This window comes from Talpa occidentalis, unplaced genomic scaffold, assembly GCF_014898055.3.
Source record: "Talpa occidentalis isolate TD23 unplaced genomic scaffold, MPIMG_talOcc4v2.1 talOcc4.8, whole genome shotgun sequence".
NCBI classification, from domain to species: domain Eukaryota; kingdom Metazoa; phylum Chordata; class Mammalia; order Eulipotyphla; family Talpidae; genus Talpa; species Talpa occidentalis.
This window is the reverse complement of record NW_023605194.1, coordinates 5,083,531-5,106,403: the sequence shown is the minus strand read 5'-3', so window position 1 is coordinate 5,106,403 and position 22,873 is coordinate 5,083,531. Positions and strand designations below refer to the sequence as shown.

At 50.1% G+C, this 22,873-nt stretch overlaps 1 protein-coding gene across 1 annotated transcript; it reads left to right on the top strand.

The window, feature by feature from the left end:
• Nucleotides 1-577: 577 nt before the first annotated feature.
• LOC119234153 (ATPase PAAT-like) lies at nt 578-12,733 on the top strand. The gene is given in 8 exon segments (XM_054690373.1): nt 578-741; nt 1,107-1,310; nt 2,567-2,636; nt 4,953-5,159; nt 7,004-7,449; nt 10,882-10,941; nt 10,943-11,068; nt 11,070-12,733. Coding segments are annotated over 8 exon segments (1,296 nt in total). The 3' UTR covers nt 11,089-12,733.
• The last annotated feature ends 10,140 nt before the right edge of the window (nt 12,734-22,873 follow it).

The window sequence follows — 22,873 nt, the reverse complement described above, 5'->3', positions numbered from 1 at the left end:
GCCGCTCCCCAAGGGGGGCGCCCGGGCCCGGGCTCGCGGGGGGCTCCAGCCCTGGACACCACGAGCCCCCAGACAATGACAGTCCACGGGACGCACGCCCAGCTCGGGGCGCGCCTCCCTCCGCACCTCGCCAGGAAGCCCGGCCGTGGACGCCCATTAACCGGCCCCGCGGCCGGGCCCCACACCCCACCCGCAGCCTGGCCCTGGGGCCCCGACGCGCGCCCCGCGAGGGCCACCGACGGCCTTCAAGGCGCCTGCAGCGCCACGCCTCGGCCACCTGGTGGCGCTGTCGGCCCACCCGTCCTCCTCCGGCCCACAGCCCCGCGGGCGGGCCCAGGGGGCACCAGCGCGCACGCGCCGCCCCGGCGCTCGCCCACCCAGCCTGGACCCGCGCCTGGAGCGGGCTGCGCCGCGCATGCGTGCGGCGGAGCCGCGCTCGCCCCGCCGGAGCCCCCGCCGCGGGGCTGGGAGTTGAGCCCCGCCGAGCCGGAAGTGCCGCCGCCGCGGCCCGCTGCCCGGGCGGAAACGGCGGCCCCCGAAGAGAGGTTCCGGGCTGGCCGGGGCCGGAGGCGGCAGGATGGAGAGCGGGGCGGGGGACGAGCCGCCGACCCTGCGCCCGACGCTGGGCTCCTCCTGGGCGGCGGCCGGCGCAGGCCTGGCCCCCTGCCTCCAGCTGCACCGGGCCGGCCGCGGCGCCGCGGACGCGGACTGGGAGGAGCTGCTGGCGCCGCCTGCCCCGGGGTGCGCCGGGCCGCGGGGGAGGCGGCGGGGCCGGGGGCCGGGTCCTCGCGGGGCGCGGCGGCGGGGCCGAGCGGGCCGGGGGCGGGCCGGGGCGGGGCCCCCCGCGGGGCGCGCGGTCTGCGCCCCCGGGCGCGGTGGGGTGTCGGCCGCGCCTCTCCCGCGGCGGGCGAGCGGCTGCCGGGCCGCGGAGAGGCGCCCGCGCCGGCTCTGGAGACGCGCCCGCGCCCCGGGGGCGCCCGCAGGCCTTCCCCGCCGAAGCGGGGTCCGCGCCGGGCCGGGCGGGGGCGGCGGGGGGCGGCGGGGCCTCCTGGGCCGGGCCGGGCGGGCCGGGGCGCCGGCCGCGCGCTGAGCCCCTCTCCCCGCAGGCGCGGCGCGGCGGTGCTGACGCGGGGCCCGCGCGGGCCCGGGGCGGGGCCCTGCTGCCTGTTCCTGCGCTGCGACCCGCGGGCCGGCGCGGAGGTGGCGGCCCTGGGCGTGCTGAGCTCGGCCCGGATCATGGAGGTGTACGCGGGGGACGAGTACTGCGGCACCGGCAGGGGCGAGGCGGCCCGCGCCGGCCTGGAGAGCAGGTGCGTCCCCGCGGCCTCGGGGCCCCCGGGCTCCCGCGGGGTGCGGGGCGTGGGAGCGAAGGGGAAACGTCAGCAGGTAGAAGTTCACACCGCTGAGATTTTTTTTTTTTTTAAAGATTTATTTATACAAGCACTGGGTACAGTCAGAAGCGCCAGAGGGTGAATTCACCAGAGACAGAGCGGGGCACAGAGCAGGCAGACTGACCAAATACACTGCTGAGGGGAGCAGCGGGTGCGGCAGGAGAGGTCTATCTCGCCATGTGAGACCCTCCCCTGTGGCTGGGGATCGAACCGGCGCTGCAGAGGCTGCGGGCAGCTTCGCAACCCAGCACTCAACCGCTGCACCACCAGGAAGGCCCATTTAAAAGATTTATTTATACATACATGAACTGGGGTGCAGGCCAGAGGTGTGGAGGGTGAGAGGATTCACCAGAGACAAAGCTGGGAGCAGAACAGGCAGACTGACTGAAATACACAGCTGAGAAGAGCAGCAGGTGAGTCAGGAGAGGTCTGCTGTGCCATGTGGGTAGCTCCCTGGCGAGGGATCGAACTCGTGCTGCAGCTAGCTAGGGTTGCATCTTAACCCCTTGAGCCACCAGGGAGGCCCCCGCTGAGATTTTCAGGATGGGCCAGATCAGCTTTCCTCTTTTCATAGGCTTGGAAAAATGCTCATAGCGAGGAAGTAACTTGGTAGAAGGTCAAGCTAATTAGACTTTATAGACGAGACTGAAGTAGAATCCTTGTCACAGCTTCTTGGCTTTCTCTGGCCTCTTCATGGTTGTTCGCCAAAAGTGAACTCGTTAGCCCACCTGGAACTCGGAACATTTTTGTGGAAAGAAGCTCTTTACAAATGGTCTGGATTCTGCCACATGAGCCCATTTAACCAATAACTCATCCTGTTATGATTTAGTTTTTTTCTAGTCTCTGATACTGGAATTCTACCCTAATCTCTCCTAAATATAACTCAATATGCTCTGTTTTATGTATTGCACATATTGGAATAATAGCAACATTCACTGACATTTACAATAGTGCTTGCTCTGTGCTGCATTATATTAAATAGAATGTGTCATTTAGCTCTCACAGAGGTAGAAAGAGCAGTGTCACCAAATGTCTTGTAGAACTCATTGGCTCTGTTTTATAGACCATTTGAATCTCAGGATTTAAGTAATGACCTAGAAACTTCATTTTTAATGTGACTTTTAAAAATGATAATCTGTAAAGTTAAAAAGAATGTAAATTCTCTTTACTTTTAGTAAACCCGAAATTATTTTCTACAAAAAATATTTAAAATTGGAGTCCATCATTCATGCTTGTAAAATAAAGGTAAATCATCACTAAATTTTAACTAATTTGACAACTGCAAATGTAAAATTTTGTATAGTATGAACTTATTTTCTGTTGGTTTCGTAATACTCTAATTTTGTTCCTCTTAGCACCATAGTTTTATATAAAGATAACTAGTTTTAGCTCCATTATATCAAAGAAGATGGCAGGGAATTTGAGGAGTTCTATGAAAGAGCACCTAAAAGTTAAAGGGATTTGGACTGGTGACTTGAGTTTGAAAACTCATCGGGGTGGGCTTTAGTGATGTCACTGGAGTCTGGGAAAAGGTAGTGAACTGTGAATCAATAGCCTACAGTATTAATTTTACCTTGTTTCCTACTAGCTGAGTGACCTTGAGCAAATTTCTCATATCTTTGGACCTACCTCATGGTCATGGATAAATTAGAATGCTTAAAAAAAATTCCTTGCTGTGTACGTAAAAGTTCATAACATCATTCTTGGTAGCCTAAATGTGGGAACAACCCAAATATCCATTTCCTAGTAAATGGATAAACAAGAAATGGTGTCCCCAAATAGAGAATTGTTTATCACAAAGAGCAATAAATAAATGCTGCATACTACAAACTTGAATGATGATCCTTGAAAACATATCATATGAAGGAAGTCAGTCACAGAAGACCACCTGTTATATGATTCCACATGTGTGAAAAGTCCAAAGGAGGCAAGTCCATAAGGAGGAAAGCAGAGCAGTAGTTGTGTGTGGTGAGAGGGTGGTATATGGGGGGGAGGGGGAAGGGGCTAGGGAGTGACTGCCAGTCAGTACAAGCTTGCATCTGAGGAGGATCATCTGAAATTGTGATGGTTACACAACTCTGTGCGTGTACTAAAGCCCATTGATTGGTGCACTTTAAAGGTGTTAATTGTTTGGCATGTAAATTATCTCAAAAAAAATCTTAAAATCTTATCTCCACATCACTTCATATGAAGTTATAAGACATTAATACTCATGTTCAGAGCAGCCAAGTAGCCAGCATACAGAACTGATTATCCCAAGATGTTATCTTGGTATTGTGTCTTAATGGCTTCTGGAGTCGTTTCAAAAAAGTCAGTCTCCTACGTATTTTTGAGTGCCTGCTAATCTAGGCAATGCAATAGGCACTTGGAATTAGCAGTGATAGATTAGCAGTGATAGAATAAATTGGAAGGATTATCCTTGTTGCTTACATTCTAGTGGAGTGAGACACGAGAGTGAAATGTATACCATATTCGGAAGTGAGAAAGGCTATGGAGATTGAAAAACAGAAAAGGTATAGTTGTAGGAGCATAAATTTAATGGGAAGCTTCCTTGATTATTGAGGAGAGATACCTTTTGATGCCACATGGAGATCTTGGATCACGGTTTGACATGTCTTCAAGTTACATATAGTTTGTGTGTGTCTACAGGAGTGTTTTTTATAGTGGTTCATTGCAAGACCATTGGCATTTAAAGGTTCTATTCATCTAGGTCTAAAGCTTGTTCTGGGGCAATATTACATGAAAGATAAAAAATAATGACCCATGTGTTTGAGCGCTCGCTCAGTGGTCGGTACCGGAGATTTTGACACACAATCCTCAGCCAGCCATGTGAAATCACATTTATCACCCTCGCTTACTCCTCTTGGGGATTTTTGGCCTTTGTCCAGGGTGGTACAGGCTCTAACCAGAGAGTCATCAGTAACCTAGGTCTGACCTAGTCTACATCCTTTGCTACAGGAGTGTTCATCTCACACATGAAGCGTCTTTTAGTTCAAAATCATAGATGAAATGAGCCGCATAAAGCACTTACAGGACCTAGATGAGCTAGGCCCCAGGCTTGGCTTTTACTGATGAGGGAATCCTTTGACAAGTTATAGAATTACCCTTGACCTCATCTTTTAGTAAGTGAGCCAGCAGTGTTAGACCATCTTTTCACATCTTATTTTTACCTTGTAATTCGTAATTCTCAAAGACTAACTTGCAGAGAGTATATCAAGAAATACTTTGGAAGAAGTCTTATTTTGTATTAAATATTGTAACATGTTGTACGTTTAGGACTCAGATTGGTATTTTTATTCCTTAAGTAAATGAAACTTATTTTAGCCCCTTTTTATATGCTGTGTATTTTTTTTTTTTTTGTATGAAAATAACCTTCTTCTGAGCTGCATAGTAAATTAGAAGTGCTGGGCATTACTACTTTAGGGAAAAGGTAAAAATGAAAGCTGCTTAGTTTATATTTGTTTTCCTGAATACTTCACCACTGTTAATTGATAACAAAAATGTCACCTTAAATAGCAATTATTGTTTAATGTTATTTTATGGAACTTTGTTTTATAACAGCTGCTCTCCTTTGGTGACAAGCAGTGTGTGTTCGTCAGTAAAGTCGTGGTCCACATCAGGCCGGTCTCGGTAAATCCCTCCCCAAGCTTTCCAGCTCTGGGGTCAAGGATCGACCTCGAGAGAGTCCAAACCATCATGGAGTCCATGGGCTCCAAGTTATCCCCTGGAGCTCAGCAGCTGATGCATATGGTTAGATTTCAGCAGCAGGTACGGAATCCCTTCCAGATGCACCGCAGGGGGAAGGTGGGGAGGGAGTTTAATTTGGGGAGTACTGATTTGTAGAGGTGGATAGCAGACACATGACCTGGGAGGATGGGAGCACAGAATTGGGGGAAATAGAGTGAACTCTGAGGAGGCTTGAGAGACTGTCCCCTAGGAGATGGTAGGGAAAGGTGGAGGGAGAGACTGGGCCAATAAAGAAAGACCCATGGAGAGGATCTGAGCCTGTGAGAATATGGGGCGAGGAGAGGGACCCCGAGAATAGAAGGCAGCAGCGTGGCCGAGCAGCTGCTGATTTGAGAAGGATTTGCTGTCAGGAGACCTGAATTCACATTCTGGTGTCAACACTGTTAGTTCTTTGTATATGTTACTGATTCATCTTTTTGAGGATAAATTTCTTCATGTTCCCTTAGCCCATAGGCTCCACGAGGTCAGGGATTTTAATATGTTCTGTTCGCTGTTGTATTTTCTTCCAGTGTCTGAAACACTTCCTAAACAGTAGATAATGGCTGAATATTGAATACGGGAATGTTGGTTTGGCTTAGTCTGACCCTTTTTTAGATTATCTAGATGAAGGTATAAACTGAGTTCCTTTAGCTAATCTCAGTCCCTCTCTCCCCAGCTGTTGAGCTGCAGTAGTGTGGGATGCTCGCCCCTGGCGAGACTCTAATAGACTTACATGCTTTGAATTCAGGATCGCGCTTATGCCCTGACACTGAGTTAGGCTCAAGGTGGTTACACTTCTCTCCTGGGGAAAACCTAAAGGGCATGTTTGTAACCTCTCCAAGACAGGGCATTGGGAATCACGTAGTTTCTTCAAGATAAGGCAGAATCTTCTCAGGAAATAATAGTTGCATGAGCACTTGAGTTGAGGCCACATAACAGAAATCCTTATTATCTGGAAAGTCCTAAAGCAAACATAGCCAAGAGATGACTAATTTTAATCACTGACCGTGTCCCACATGTACCCATGTACACTTCACCTTCAGTAATGTGACTACCTGGGTGGCCTCCGTGAGCAACGTGTGCAGGAGATACACTAGGTGGCAAGGAACAGCTTTGCTGTACATTGACATTTGGGGACTGATAGACGTGAATTGTAAGAAAGTCAACAGTTTTCGTTACTCACCTTAAACTACCACATTTTATTAGTAATTAGGAAGCTTTTGTAGTGGAAATGTTAAAATATGCTCTTGCGGTTTTAGCTGGTTCCTTGGACACCACAAAGCATAGTCCTATTACCTTTGAATGATTAAAGTAAAGCTGGTCTAAAGCCAGCTCATTTTAGTCATTAAAAATGTCACAAGGTACATTGAACATCCAGCCTTCAGTAGACAACTACCTGGTGTATCTTCCATGGAGAGCTGTCGTAGACGATCTCCCTAGACTGGCTGGCCAACCTGAAAGTTGATGGTGATATTCCATTCCGTGAAATTGTTAGTTCCCGTGCCTCAGTTGAGAGGAACGTGCTTTATTACCATAATTAAGGAGACTCTTGTAGGGGAAACATTAAAATATGCTAATGCAGTTTTACTAAGTTTGCTAGTATCTCTTTCCAATATTTTCTTGATGGAAAACCACAGTAAAATGATTAAAAGCCCTGACTGCAAAGGTGGGTGGCCTGGGTTCAATCCTGTTCCTGCCACCTACCAGTGGTGTCACCCTAGCCAGGTTGCAGCCACTTAACATTCAGACAGTAATTGTAGCCGACTGCCTGTGGGAGTTTTGAGGATCAAATGAGAGAAGCATGTCGCCGGGCTCAGTGATTGCCCAGAAGTTAGCCGCCGTCATCACTAATGCTCACAGTAACCCTTACTTCATGCCTCGCTTAGAATCGCTTGCCCATCGGAGAGCAGCTCCAGTCGGTCTTGGGAAATGCTGGGTGCAAGCACGTGATCGAAGCCTCCCCTTCGGCCTTGGACACGTCCTCCTCCACGCCCTTCCCTTTTAGAACTGGACTGACCTCTGGAAGCTTGACTGAAGACTTCAAAGCTTGCCTTGGTGGAAGCACGCAGCCCCCTGGTGGAGGGCCCAGGGCGCCGGACCTTGGCGAGCGCACAGTTGTGCCACCGCGCCACTCTCTTCTTGAGAACGATCTTCAGCATGCCGTGTCTTCTCTCTTACCAAAGAAAGCAAGTGACGACTCAAATGTGCCTAGCTCTGACCTGCTGCCTTTCCTCCAGAACTTGTGTAGTCAGGTTAACCATCTGCGTGTGGGGCGTGACACCCCGTGGCAGGAAGCCCTCACCAAGCCCCGCGAGGGCGTTGCTGCTGTCCCGTAAGTATTTAAGACCGCGTGAGTGTGTTTGGTCGTGTGAGGGGGTAACGGAAAGGAAACAGACTTGTTGCAGTGAGTGCTGCTTGAGAACATGCCCAGGGTGAGTCTGGGGAGTGATTGATTACATTGTACCATTAACAGACTTGTGGGACATACTCAACAGGAAATGGATTGCTTTGAAAGGCGTGCTAAAGGCGGAGGTGTAGAGCACCTCTACACCTCTCGGGCGTTTGTGGATGGCTGCGGCGTGAGGGAGCTGTAGGGAGATGCCAAAAGAAAAAAACCCTGCTCATAATATAGCAACTCTACAAAGACGCTGAGGAAGTCAGACTATGTAGGGCCCAGGAAGCAGATTCCTTAAGTTCCTAGTTTTCGAGAGTTTCTTTCGTCATAGCTGGATGGTGGATTTTCCTCATCGTTTTTCTGTGTCCGTTTATATGAGCATGTGACTTTTCCTCTGGAATCTGTTGATACGGTGAGTTATATTAATTTGCAAAAACTGAGCCAGCCCTGGTTACCTAGAATAAATCCCACTTAGTCATAGGGCATAGTTCTTTTTTATGTATTGCTGCTTTCAATTTGCTAGTCTTGTTGAGTATTCTTGCATCTGATTCATGAGATAGTGGCCTTTATTTCCCTTTTTGTACACATCTTTGGTTTTATGGCAGGCTAACACCTCATTAAATAAGTTTTGCATTTCAGAAGAGATTGTCTAAAAAATAGATGTTATTGCTTCTTGAAATGCTTGGTAGAAATTTCCAGTGAAACCATATGACCTGAATATTTCTTTCTTGGGAACTTTTAATTATAAATTCTATTTAAAACGTGGCAAGTTTCAGGGCCTCCCCGGTGGCGCAGTGGTTGAGCGCTGGGTTGCAAAGCTGCCTACAGCCTCTGTGGCCCTGGTTCGATCCCCGGCTGCTCCCCGGCCACCGGAGGAGGGTCCCACATGGCACACAGACCTCTCCTGCTGCCCGCTGCTCCCCTCAGCAGTGTACTTCGGTCCTTCTGCCTGCTCTGCTCCCCGCTCTGGCTCTGGTGGATTCTCTCACCCTCCCGTGCTTCTGACTGTACCCAGTGCTTATATAAATAAATAAATAAATAAAAATAAAAATAAATCTGAAAAAAAATTTAAAAAAAAACGTGGCAAGTTTCAGTTCTCCCATTGATCGGTGGGCTTAATGTAATCACATCTTTCAGGTTCCACCAGTTTTTTGAGATTTGCACAAGATTATCTTTTACATGAAAATGTAAAAGAAGCAGAAACAACTTTGAAAAAGAAGAAAATGGGAGGAATCACTGTTCCCAATACCAGGTCTTATGTAGTGGAAGAATTCCAGGCTGTGTCGTACCAGCTGTGGGACAGACACACTGGTTGGGGTTGCAGTGGAGGCCCCACACAATAGACCTGCACAGACATGCACAGCTGATTCTTGCAAAGGTCAAAACCTTGCAAAAACCAGTTGAATAGAAACAGGTGAGCTCTTCCAAAAAATGGTGCTGGAGCAATTAGATATCCATAGGCTAAAAATCTTTGCATCTAGACGTCATACCTAATACAAAACTCTAAATGGGTCGTAGATTTAGATGTAAAGTTTGCTGGGGATAGGCCTGGGTTCTGATTCTGTCACTGCAGATGCCAGTAAGCCGAGGTGGAAGTTGAATCTGTAAGCGCTGATACTTTTCCGATCGGCCCCTGATCTGACAGAGTGGTGGGTGTCGCACCTGGAAGAAACTCTTCTGTCAGCTCATCCTGAGCTGCCCTTTTTATAACGGGTTAGGCAAAGACAGTCATAAGCAAACAGCCCATCCGACAGCCTGTCACAGTGGATGTTTCTGGTTCATCATGTTCAGCCTCCCGATATCTTGACCCTGTACATGTGATGGCATCAGGCATCGTTGGGGCAGGATTCTCAGTCTAAAGCAAGAGTTTTAGTTTCAAGAAATCAGATTGTTAGTCACGTAGTGTGTACGTGCAGCCCACAATGGGTGTGTGTGTGCAGATTTCTGTACTAGGTGTGGGGCCCTCCCCTTCCTGCCCAGCTCCCTCTCAAAACGGAACTTTTAAGTGGAAACATAGGAAACATCTTCAGCAACAAGGAGTTGGAGGTTCTTAGACATGATGCCAAAAGCACAATCCATCAAAGAAAATCCACAGATCTGACTCCATTTAAAAGTGAAGGTATTGGGGCCTTCCTGGTGGCACAAGGGGTTAAGCATCGCACTATGAGGCAATCCGTAGCCACTACAGGTTGAGTTTGAACCCCGGCTGGTCAGAAAGCTACCCACATGGTGCAGCAGACCTCTCCTGTCTTGCCCGCTGCTCCCCTCAGCAGTGTATTTCAGTCAGTCTGCCTGTTCTGCTCCCCACTCTGTCTCTGGTGAATCCTCTCACCCCCCACACCTCTGGCCTGTGCCCCAGCTCTTGTATACATGAATAAATAAATCTTTCAAAAAAAATATAAAAGGTGAAGGTATTTGCTCTCTGAAAGACCGTGTGAACAGGATGAAAAGTGAAGCTACAGACTGGGAGGAAATATTTGCAAACCAAATATCTGACCAAGGACTCTTACTAAGAATAAAGTTCTCAAAATGAGCTAACCTCTGAGAAAACACACACTTACACCCTACACCGGGACACCTGAGGAAATGTTAGGCTAGGGAATGGCTTATGTTTCTGTCAGTCATCACATCGGTGCCCTGCAGCGGGTATCACCCTCTGGCCAGCACCACTGTACGCTCCTGAGAGAATGAGGTGCAAGGGGCAGATTGTTACTGTGGAAGTGCGGTGTTCGCAGAACCTCAGGGGGTCCCTGGTTTCCTCGAGCACGGCTGTCTAGAGGCGTGAATTCTAGGTTAGAAATGTGTGCTTCTTGTTTCACATTTAATGTGTGTGTTCCAGTTAACTCTTACCTTTCTGTTAGAGAGGTTAGAAAAGTACACTCTGGCGCTAGAGGAAGGTTGCTGGTATGAATGAAAACAAAAGTACTTGAATTGTGGGTTTACTTAGGGGAAGTACATGGGAAACCTATGTGGAAACCTTAAAATATTTTGGCGAGATCAGTTTTGATTTGGAAACCAGAATAAAGATCCTTTTTAAAGACTTTGTTCTTTGAGGGATTGTTTTCACTTTTTATATTTCTATTTCGGTTACATCCACAGTAAATGTTGATGGAATTGAAATAAGAAGCGTGTTAGACACATTGGCATTTACATACATACACATATTTAAATAAAAGTGGCATCATACAACTGAAAAAACGTTTTGGGCATTCAGTACTGGTCACCTGTTATGTGGGTATATTAGAACGTGGAAATGTGCTGTAAGGAACACAGGACAGTTGTGGAGACAAACTTCAGCAATTTAGACTACAGCGTGTGTGTTCTAACAAGAGGGATAATTGTTCTATTTTTTTTTTTAATTTATTTTAGAACAGAAGAGAAACCCCTGTGCTCCTACTTGGAAAAGATTCTCTCTAAAAACATGGAACTAGAAACTGACGGGCTACATAGATCAGCGCCTGTGTCGGCTCCAGGAGCACCTGGATAACAAGATTGCTCTGCTGGTGGACTTGGTGCAGAACCCCGGCTCCCCCCTCTCTGAGCTGCCTCTCAGACACTGACTCTGGAGAAAGATGAGCCCGCAGCATGTGCAGTGTTCCCCAGGTATTTATTCCGTATTTATTACAAAGTGAATACCCCGAAAGAAGCAGAAAGCAAGTATTTAATGTCATTTGAAGATCATGTCTGACTCACACAGCGACCTCAGTGCTCACAGTGGCCGTCCTTGTCAAGGCGCCAGTCCTGTGCACGAAGAGCTGGAATGCTAGGCTCCTCGATTATTTTGTTTGCGGTGTTTTTCATTTTTATCAAAAACTACTTATACTTCGGTATTTAAAATGTTTAAGGATTTATAATCCAATTCTTTGCCTTGTATTGATTGTATGTGTGTTTGACTTTGAAGTATTATTTTAATTTATGCAAAGACCTTGTCTCATAGTTCTAGGGGTATAAAAAAGCTTTGGTATTTGATACGTTTTCATTTTCTAATTGATGGTTGGTGGAAAACTGGGTATTAGACTTGCAACCTTTAATTTCAGTCACCAACTTGTTTTATAGTTTGGACAAAAAAGGAGATGCAGTGCATGGCACATGTAAAATTAGCTTACATCTGGGCCATCGACTTTACATTCCCAGGGATAGGAAAGTAAAAATCGGAATTGACCTAGTTCTTGTTAGGCTTTTTGCTTCAAATTCAGTTTTGATGTCAAACAAAGGCATCTTGTTTTTTCTTAATAAACCCAGAAACTTTTCTTTTCTGAACTAATCCGGATTCTTTCTAGAGCTTTTTCTGGTGTGTTTAAAGCGTGAGGGCCTGAGGCTCTGCGTTGCGGGACTAAGCACATGAACCACGGAAGCTGCGAGTCGCTGGCCGACTTAAGTTTTCAGAAGTTACTACTGTTGTCTGTGTTGAAGGGCAGTACGTTTGCATCTGAAAAATAAAAGCATCCGTTCTGGATACAGTTTGTCTTAAGTAAACAGAAATATTTCTTCTCATCTAATACTCAAGATGGAAGAGTGTGCACTACGCTCATTTTAATGAACTTAGTTCTCTGAGATGCACGTTCAGTTCCATGATCATGACCATAGCGTGTGTGCACCCGAATCACTCTGACCTCAGTGGCACGAGCCCCGTGTATCCCAGCAACAGGCGCCCCGATCTTCTGGCAAGCGGCCCAGAGGCAGCGCTGCATTCAGCACCCCGGGGGGCATACCCCTTCCCCTGCACTGTAGTCAGCGGTGACACCGCCCCTGCCAGTGCCTGTTTCACTCCCCGTTCACCTCGGCGCTGTTGTAACTGCAGCTCAGTTTATAAAATCAGTTTTATTAACTAATTATAATTTATGCAGTCATGACTGTAGTGTAAGAAATAGTGATGCGCTTTCATTCCAGATCTTCCATTTCTTTTTTTTTTTAATACTTATGCATACAAGAGCTGGGGTACAGGCCAGAGGTGTGGGAGGTGAGAGGATTCACCAGAGAGAGTGGGGAGCAGAACTGGCGGATCTACTAAAACACACTGCTGAGGGGAGCAGCAGGGAGACAGGAGAGGTCTGCTGTGCCATGTGGGTAGCTCCCTGGCTGGGGATGGAACTCATGTCGCAGTGGCTGCCAACAGCTTCATAGTGCTGCGTCTTAACCCCTTGCGCTACCTGGGAGGCCTCAGATCCTCCATTTCTTAATCTTCCAAGGCCGATGAAGGTCCAAATTGCATTTTTTTATATATTAGAAATTCCTAGGTGTTTCCTTGCATTCATCAGTCGCTATCCACGTGTTTCTGTGGGGATGATGGCGTCTCTGACTGGCTTGCTAGGGGAAGGCTGCCTGACCTTGCTGAAACAGAAGTAGACCACAGATGGACCAGAATCTGTCCTGTTGGGTCCCATCTCTGCTTTCACAGGTACCACATTCATGAGTGAGTCTGGGGAGCGAGGGCTGGGAAATGTACCTTCAGAGCTGGGGGAATAACCGCTGCAGGTGACCCAGCTGCACAGCTTGTGTGGGAGACCAAGGCATGAACTGCACGTGCAGGTTATGTACCCTGAGCTCCACACTGTCCCCCTCGAGTCATTACTGCACCTCCCTCTTTCCTGTGGGTGGCACAGTGAGGTTTTCATCATCCTTGTCACTGGGTTGTCCCTCTTCCTGCTGCGGGGGGGAGACACAGGACTTCCAGGCCCTCGGGGCGCTCCGCGGGGCGCTCCGCGGGGCCTTCCCCAGCCTGCGCCTTCCTCCCTTGTCTCCGGGCTGCGCGCCCAGCGGGCCCAAATCCTCCTCCGCCCAGGCGCCCTCTCCCTGGCCCGGTCTCGGTTGCACTCCTGTTCCCAGCTGGGCCCCAGGGCAGCCTCTTGGGAAGCTGCCCTGGGGCCGCCCCCCACCCCCACCCCCTCCACCACCACCGCAGTGAGCAGCCGGACAGAGGAGAGACCCGCGGGGAGCTCTGGCGACGGGACCCCTCTGGGCTCGGGAAGAACGTGGCGGGTGCCGGCCTTGGGGGGACCCCACACTGCAAGCCCTCGCTGTGGGCTTCGGGCTGGCCGCGCCCCCCATCCCTCCGCCGCCCGCTCTCCGGGGCCTGGACGCGGGGCAGGACCTCCCTCTGCTCCCAGATGACCTCGGGCCGGACTCGCCTGGGCCTTGGCCCACCTGAGGCTCCGTCCCCGCGCCAGCTGCTGGCGCAGGCCTGCCCCCCACCCCCCACCCGCGGCCCGCAGCTGCCGCCCGTGCGCTCGTGTTAGCTTCCACCCGATTCCTCCCACCAACTTCCATCTCCTGAGTTTTGGCTAATGAGCCGCGAGAGGCCTGGCCCCCGAAACGGTGAGAAAAGCACACAGTGCTGACGTCTTTATTCGGGCAGCAGCCTTGGGAACCGAGCCTTCGTGCCGGTGAGTCTCTCAAGAGGTTGACCTGGGCCTGGACCCCAGGGCTGTGCCCCTCCAGCTCCCATCTCTCCCCGCGCCCCCGGGGACTTGGTGTCCCTCATTACTTAGCATTGACCCCGAGATAGCTGAAATTCAGGGCTGTGGAAAGCGCAACACCTCTGCTTCACGGACACCCCTCAAGGTAAAGCAAATGGGGCAGCTCCCCAGCCGCCCCTACCTTTCCTCACCCCATCGCTGCTGCCTCCGCGGGACAACCCCTGCCCGCGGTGCACAGGGTGGCCCAGGACTACTGCTCTGCCTGTCCCGACCGGGTCTCTCCAAATGCCTCAGAAGACGTATATCCTAGTGACAGGCCCCACGGGGGTCGATGAACCTGCTTCTCCCCTCTCAGTCACTCACTCAGCGTATCACTTGGGATGTGGGTTTTTGCCTCTTAATCTCGGTTTTCCCTTCTGCAAATGGAGAAGGAAATCCACTTCTTCTCTTGTACGAGGTTTATGATCTTTTTAACATGACACCCCCAGCAGAGACCGGGTATATAAGAGATGTTCAGAAAACGTTAACTATTTTCTCCTTTCTACTCGTGTTCTGACTTTGAAACAGCAAGAATGGTGTACAAGTTCCTTCACCTTTTTACTACTCCAGTCAGTCTGAAAGTCTTCTCCATCCACCGGGAGGGCACATTCAAGGTGAATTATACTGAGTAGTGAGTGGTTCTCAAGGCTGGTGTAGGGACCAAGCGTCACCTTGGGATTCCCTTGTGACGCAGGTTCTCAGCCCCACCTGGGCCAGGCCTAGCAACCCGGGGGTGGGTCCAGGCACGTGTTTCATTAACTCCGGCTGATGTGGGTGCATGCTCAATTTGGGGACCCCTGGGCTGTGCTTAAAAACAAGTTCGGGGCCTCCCTTGGTGGCGCAGCGGTTGAGCGCTGGGCTGCGAAGCTGCCCGCAGCCTCTGCAGTGCCGGTTCAATCCCCGGCTGTCAGGGAGGGTCCCACATGGCGCGCAGACCTCTCCTGCCTCGCCCGCTGCTCCCCTCAGCAGTGTACTTCGTCAGTCTGCCTGTTCTGCTCCCTGCTCTGGCTCTGGTGAATCCTCTCACCCTCCCATGCTTCTGACTGTACCCAGTGCTTGTATAAATAAATAAATCTTTTAAAAAATAATAAAAATAAAAACAGGTTCGCAGCCGGGTAGCAAGGGTTGCTTCCTAAAACCCTAACTGACACCCTCCAAAGGCATTCTTCAACAGGCAGGAAAAAAATCTAGACCTTTTTCTAGAGCTTCAAATCCCCCAAGGTGGTATCATTGACTCACTCCTCCAACTCGTCTCACCACTGCTCTGCCCTTCATGCATCTGCTCTGGCCACTCAGGCCCTTTTACTGTTCTTGAACACACCAAATCCTTGGCAACCTCAGAATTCTATTGTTAACATTTTCCTGGCCTGGAATTCGCTCCCTCACCTTGATCCCTGTCCTGTTTTCCGGGTCTCTCCTGAAATGTCACATCCTCGGTAAGGCCGCGACTCTCCTGGCTAAATACTCCCCACTGCCACGCCCATCAGCTGTTTGTCCTTCAACCATTCTTTGGGGGTGGAACAACTTCCCTTCATCTGAAACTGTCTCCCTTCCCCCTTTCATTCCTGAAAGATAATTTTGTTAGCTATGAAATTTGAAGTTGACAGACCTTTTCATTCAACACCTTAAACTATGTGTTACTTCCTTCGATCTCCATGTTAAGATAAGTCCGTTATCATTTGAGCTGTTCTGCTATAGCGTTGTTTCTGCTTTTTAGTTTGCTTCTTTGTCTTTAGTTTTCAGAGATTTAATTATGCGTCTTGCTATGGGTTTTCTTGTTTATGCTGGTTTGGGATTTTCTTGGCTTCTTGAATCTGTCAGTTTGTGTCTTGAAGTTTTGAACTATTACTTCAAAAACCCTTTGAACCCCTTTTCTTTCTCCTAAGGCTGATGACACATGTTGGAGCTTTGGTTATAGTCCCACAGGGCCCTGAGGCTCTTCATTTGTTCAGGTTGGATAAATTGTATTGTACTGGCCTTAAGTTCCCTGATTCAGTCCTGTTACCGCCATCTGTTCCATCCAGTAAGGTTTATTTCTATTAATGTAATTTTTGAGCTCGGTCATTTCCGTTTGGCTCTTTTTGTTATAACTTCTATTTTGCTGAGATTTCTCTCTTTCACCATTTTATTTTATTTTTTTTTTTTTAAACTTTTTTTTTTTTTTTTTTTTTTTTATTTATACAAGCACTGGGTACAGTCAGAAGCGCGGGAGGGTGAGAGAATTCACCAGAGCCAGAGCGGGGAGCAGAGCAGGCAGAAGGACTGAAGTACACTGCTGAGGGGAGCAGCGGGCAGCAGGAGAGGTCTGCGCGCCATGTGGGACCCTCCTCCGGTGGCCGGGGAGCAGCCGGGGATCGAACCGGCGCTGCAGAGGCTGCGGGCAGCTTCGCAACCCAGCGCTCAACCGCTGTGCCACTGGGGAGGCCCTCTTTCACCATTTTAATTGATTGCTGAAGCCTTTTTATGACAGCAGCTTTAAACCCCTTTTTGGTAATTCCAACATTTGATGGGTCTTGCCGTCCTCATCAGTTCATGGTCTTTTCCCATTCAGGCGTTAGTTACCAGGTTCTTGGTCTGACAGGTGATTTTTCCATTGAATCTTTGATATTTTGGATATTTTGTTAGGAGAATCTACATCCTATTTGAATGTTTTATCAGCTAGTCACCCTGTCTTGCATGCAGGTTCTGGCCCATTTTTGTGGGATGAGGCACCAGTGAGAACTCAGTTAGCTTCTGTTGCTGTTGAGGTGAGGCTGACCGGCCCCAACAGCTCTGCCCAAAGGAGCAGATGAATATAGGGAGTAGAAAGGAATCTCTGGCCCACAGAGAAATGCTTGTTACTTGGGATTCCTGTCAGGCTAATAACTGGCCACCCTGCTGTCTCTCAGTGAAGGGGTCACAGGACCAGTGAGAAAAGACACTTTTCCTGGCCACGTACTGTCAGCGGGGCTTCCAAACTATTTCCCTTGGCACTGCTGCGGAGCCAGCTGGGGCTTTCGGCAGGTCTCCTGTCAAATCCAGGGGGGTGAGCCCCCCTCTGTTGCTAGATTCAGAGATGGAAACCACCAGGTCTGGGCCACCTCTCCTGTCCTGTGTGCGCCCCAAGGCCTGGGATCCCTCACCAAGTTGCTTCCCTCTTTCCAACTTTGCCTCTTATGTTTTTTCCAGGGATTACAGTTACGCCTCCCAGGAAGGAGCAGAAGGAACAAGTTTAAGCCATCTCTTCTGCACCCAGAGTCTCCTCATTTAATGTTACTAGATTGTCTGGGTATGTGAACCTTCAAATCATACACACTTGACTAGAGCAGGTATTCAGCCAGGCAGCGTGAGACCCTTCCATGGTCAGTGCGCAGATGCTTGAACCTAGTAAATGGCTGTATATTATCTCACGGTGTCGCTAACATGCGGTCTAACCTCTCTCCTGTCATCGTGCTTGTAAGAAGGGTGTTTTAGTCTCCCCACATTTTTTCTTTTTCTTTTTACATTGGAAATCTTAAAACCTGCTTTTGCTTAGCAGTCATCCTGAAAACAGTGTGGGAAAAATAAGACCTGAAACAGAATCAAGTGACAAAACAGTATTTTTATTTCGTGGGGGCTAAAATATACCTGCAGGTGGAGCAGAATTCAGAACTCCATCAGAGGGAGCGGGTGGCCAGAGAGTTGATGTCACACAGTCTGTGGCATAGAACTTGGAACTAGGCAGTGGCTGTGCTTCTAAGGGGAGCTCTTCATACTCGGGCCTCTCCTCCTGGCATGGATAAGTAGATCCCTCTTTCTCAAATTACAGGTTTGATAAAATACCCCATTCCCTAAAGGTTTTTTTGTTTGTTTTTTGGTTGGTTGGTTTTTAAAGTTGACCTTCACCTGGAACTGGATGGTTTAACTGCAGTAAGTACGCCCCTCTCCCGGCTCGCCAGCCCCGGTCTCCGAGGGTTGGATTAAACACGCGCTTATTCCAGACAAAGTGGGTTTCCTGGAAAGGGCTGGGGAGGGAAAACGGCCGAGGCCCACGGTATCCTAGCGAGGCAGAATGAGGCAGAAGGACTCCTCGGGAGACTGGTCCCTGACCTGAGCTGGCCGCTCCCCGTCTCTGGGCCTGGGAAGGCTCTGGCTGGGTGCGCTCTGGAGTCCTGACATGGCGTGACCGTTGTCAGCGGGAGAACTGCAAACTTTCTTCCTATGACGAACCAAAAGGCAGTCTGCATGTTCAGTACCGCACAGCATGACATCATTCCCTAGGCAATCCTATAAAATATTTTTAAGCCTGATGACAAGGTGAGGGGTCAGTTCTGATTTTATCAGTGACTATAGTTCAGTGACCAAAGTGCTGTTTGCAGTTGCACCTGTTTGTCACGTTAGGGTGCGCCTGCTGCCCATGAGGGGTCTTTCCAACTCTCTCCTATCCCATCTCTCTGGATTTTGCATCTCAGTCCCTTTCTCATCCACAAACAAACCTTTTTTATGCAACTTTGGGCCAGCCTGGGATCCTAGGCCTCTAGGCAGACTGTGTTTCAAATGAAGAAAGATCCTGTGGTCAGGGGTTCATTCTCCTGCAACTAGAGGGAGCATGTTGAGGTTGCTGGGGGGCTGTGGGGCCTGTGGGGGCGGGGGGCCACGTTCACTGCTGCCTGCTCTCCTGCCCAGGTATCCGAGAATGATGAATTTCAATATCATGGTCGTCATTGGTTCCACTTTACTAGTTCTCCTCTTCCTGTTGCTGTGTGCTGTCATCTGTCTCTACTGCAAAGTGGCCAACGCACTAAAGTAAGTAGCACAGGTTAGAGGGACTAGCCCCCCTCAATTGAACACCCCGGTGCTCTGCTGCCAAAATGGCAGGCGGTCGGGTGGGCTGGAAAAGCAAAGGCGGGTGAGTGAGGACTTCCAGCCTGGGGCTGTGAGCTCACAGGTAGGAGTTCACAGCTGGCGCCTCTGCTGTCACTTGACCTCCTCAAGGGGCCTGGGCCGGGCCCTGCTGTCCCAGGCCCTGCTGTCCCAGGCCCTGCAGGCTGGAAACTTGGGGGCTCCATGAACAGGTCCCTGCCTCACATTGACCCAAATGTCAGGCTGAGCCCGCCCCCTCCTGCCTGGGTGGGGAGCTCTCGGGGTGTCCCACCTCCATGCCCAGGGCCTTGGGGACAGCAAGGTGGCCTCGAGGTCTCTGGGGAAGCTGAGCTAAGTGAAGGGCTGAGGGACACCTGACCAGGGGGTGTAGACCAGACAAGAAAATTAGATTGGGGGAAGGAGCACCTTCCCGTGTGGGAGAGCTGGGTGGTCAGAGCAGTGGTGCTGCTGTTATAGGGCAGCCCCGATATTGAACGGGTTCCTGGCTGTGGGTCCTCACCCGCGCGCTAACAAGGGACTTATGAATACTCACTGCAGGCACACACAAAAGGTTCATAAAAGGTTTATTTACAAGGGAAAAGGAAATAAGGAAAATGTACAACTCAGGGAGAAAATAGGGAAATAAAGTCTTTAATGCGTCCTACCCGATCCGCCGACCTGGAAACCCAAAGGCACTCTCAGAGCTGGCCGGACGCTGCGAGCTGGCGGAGAGCCAAAATGGGGATCCCCAAAGCCCACGTGTCTGGCTTTATACCAACCTGGCTGCTGAACCCCATCCTCAGGTCCCAGCCACCTTCCCTTGGGTGGGGATGGGATTTGGAGTTCCCAGTGTCTTTGGCCTGGGGTGGGGGTGGAGTCCACAAAGCCTGTATGGAATTAGCTTTAGGACAGCCTTTTCCCCCTAACACTCCCACTGCAGGGAAGCTAAGCCTGTGAGCTGGGATGTCAAGCCCAGAACCTGGGGACATCCCACGGGGGCACCTTCCCAGCGTGCTCTGCAGCTGGCAGGCCCGCGGGGCTGAGCTGGCTGACCCGCTGCCCCTCCTTTGCTGTGACCTGGTCTGGCCCATCCAGCAATCCTAGGAGGAGGGACTAGGTAGGAACGTGGGGCAGGCGCACAGCTTGTACCTCAGGCCGCGCCACGTGTTTGCTGGGCTCCAGCCCTGAGCTTCCCAGATCCCCCGGCCAATGGGAGCAAATGGACCAAAAAGAAAACTTCTCAAACCATCTTTTGTTTCTGTCTTCTTAAGACCTCCAAAGTTACCTGGCTGTTTGGCTTTAACAAATACTCCAGCCTTCGTCCCCGAGGACAAAGTGACCGGGACCGCCTCCATCACGGCCTGTTATCCCACCCTTCAGGCCTGTGACCAATGCAACTTGTATGCTGACGTAGACCCCCTGCTGCCGTGCATCTGTGATGTAAACGACGGCACCTGTGACGTAAATGAGGGCACCTGTGACGGCACCTGTGACGTAAATGAAGGCCTCTGACATAAGTGGGCTTAAATATCTGCACGAGCAATATTTCTTAGTAGGATGTTTGGAGAAGTCTAGTCGAGTTCCATAGTGTACTATACTAACAGATGTGCTATATAACGTGTTTAAATAAATGTGATACTCAAGACAATGGTCTCCGCCGCTGGTTTTGTTACAGGATACTTACACCCATGCTTCTGACATCATGAGGCAATAGAAGGCATTAAAGTCGAAAGGAAAAAGACATGGAAACAATAGAACAGGATTGTGCTAGGTGCTTGGGATGAAAGAATAAAAACCATCTGAAATCTAAAACTTCAGACTCGATTTTCACGGCAGCCTGGGCAGAAAGGAAAACGCTTGTCTCCAACAAAGGGAAATCGCTTCCCTAGTGCTAAATTCTGCCTGGATTTTATACACGGAGGCTTCCCTTTCATACTGAAAATAATGGACATGTTCCTTTCAGGTTTTACAAAGACCCAAATGTCCTCAAGCCTGGCCCTGTGCTGACACCTGAGGGCACACTGTATATCCAGACCTTTGTTTCCTCCAGACCCGTTGAACATGAAGTTGGCCCTGAGGGCAGAAGGGACTTGGCCACGCATGTCTGCACGGGCAGCGGTGACCTGGACTGAGGACAGGGCTCTCAGCCTCACCCCGAGTGTCTAGGGCCGGCACTGCTCTCTGCCACCAGAAATGCAATTTCATAGGAACCAGGGTGTGTGCATTCACCTGCCCCAGGCGTCAGTCACAGGACGGGCGCTTGACCAAGTAACTGACCTCCGTGAAAATCCTTCTTGCCACAAAACAAGCCCCCGGAACATGATCACCCCACAAAGTGAATCCCACCAGCGGCGCTCACAGCCTTTGCCCAACCCTCCATCTTTACACCTCAGGCTCCCCCACTCTCGGCACTACTGAATTGTCTCCATGTGCAGGGTGCTGGGGACGTCTTCGGCACGTAAAATGAAAACCCAAAACCAACAGCCTCCTTCCTAAATTGCAAGCAGCTAGATTCCCTTGAAGACCTCCCAGCTGAGGTGCACACCCGGCTCAGAAAAGTAGCAGGGTGAGTGGGGGACAAGTGGGCATTGCCAGAGGTCACAAAGGTCAGTGGTGGAAGGACTGGGCTGAGGTGGTGGGAGTAGCAGGTAAAACCGAGCAGAGCCAGGCCTGGTCTGCCAATTGGCCGTGACCACCACCAGTCCCCGTGCCCATGGGCTGGGTTTGCTGTCCTGTCAGAAAAGCAAGCCACTGTGTCCACTGAACTCAGAAAATGGGCTGAAGCACACTTAACAGGAGCAGAAGAACCTGTGTCAGGGGTTATTCCCGTGTCTGAGTTTATTGCTGTGCCTGCGTTTAGAGGATCATGTGAGATGACAAAATTAACACCAGGGACATCGCCCATGGTAGCTAGTGGACTCCAGGCCCTGTGTTCGGCACTAATCACCGCAAAGACAAACACCTTGGAAAGCCAAGGCCCGCAAAGAACCACCCCTCCCAGACTTACCAGACAGCAGTCAAGTGCAAGGGGCATCGCCCGGCCCAGACCATGAGGGGTTTCCTTCTGATTCCGTCCCAGGGCTGTTGTTCGCTCAGGCCACAACCTGCAGTTTAGACAGTGTGTCTACACAACTGTCTTCTAGAATGGCGGGATGGCCTCTGGGAGCCTCCATCACGGGGCCAGCCAGGTGGCAATACTCCAGTTTTCCTTGCAGGAGGGGGCGAGGTTCTCTGCAAGGCTTGCACACTCTGAGTCGGCACCCTGTATGTGGCACTATTTCTCCGAGAGCCAGGACTCACAAGTGCAGGATGAGGCGGTGGAAGCGGGAGTGGCGCCACTGTCACCCCGGTGACCCACTCGCAAATGTTTGCTCCTTGTGCCGGCTACCTACTCTGCTGGCTGGGAGGTCTCAGCCCCGGGGGGAGGACTACTTCCACTTGGAGACGCGATGATCCCATTAAACTGGAAGTTTCCAATGCCACTTCCCAGTAGCCTTTGGTATAAACAGTCTCTCCTGCCTCCCAGAGCCTCCTCTTCACCCACCACTGAGGTTCACCAAATCTGCTGCACTCTTGAGACTGTGTTGACCCATCTGGACTTATCCCAGGAACCAAAGCACTCCACTGTGAACCCTAATAACAGTAGATGCACCCTAGGAATGGACTCAGATTGGCACCCTGTCCTGACTTCCCACATGGTCCCCCAAAGCCTATCATCTGCTTCCTTCCAACAAACCTCTATTCCAATTTTCCTTGTGGTTTTTGTTGAATCACCACCCACTGGTCGGTCCCTGTGCTCTACTTAAACTAATATAACAAAATCATAAATGCATAAAATTTTGTAGACTGTAGAAAAATCATGAATTTATCAAATTTCATGTTTCCAAACATTACTTCATAAAATGATCATCAGCTTGACCCCCAATTACAACACTGCGTCATGCAATACATATAGAATGAACCACTCAGTTTCCAACTAACTGCATCTATTTTCAGTCAGGAGTCCTTGGCCTAAATGTAGTGATTCAAAGCTAGAATCCAAGGGAGGCATTTTGTAAATCAACAAAAACGCTACACTACCAGAA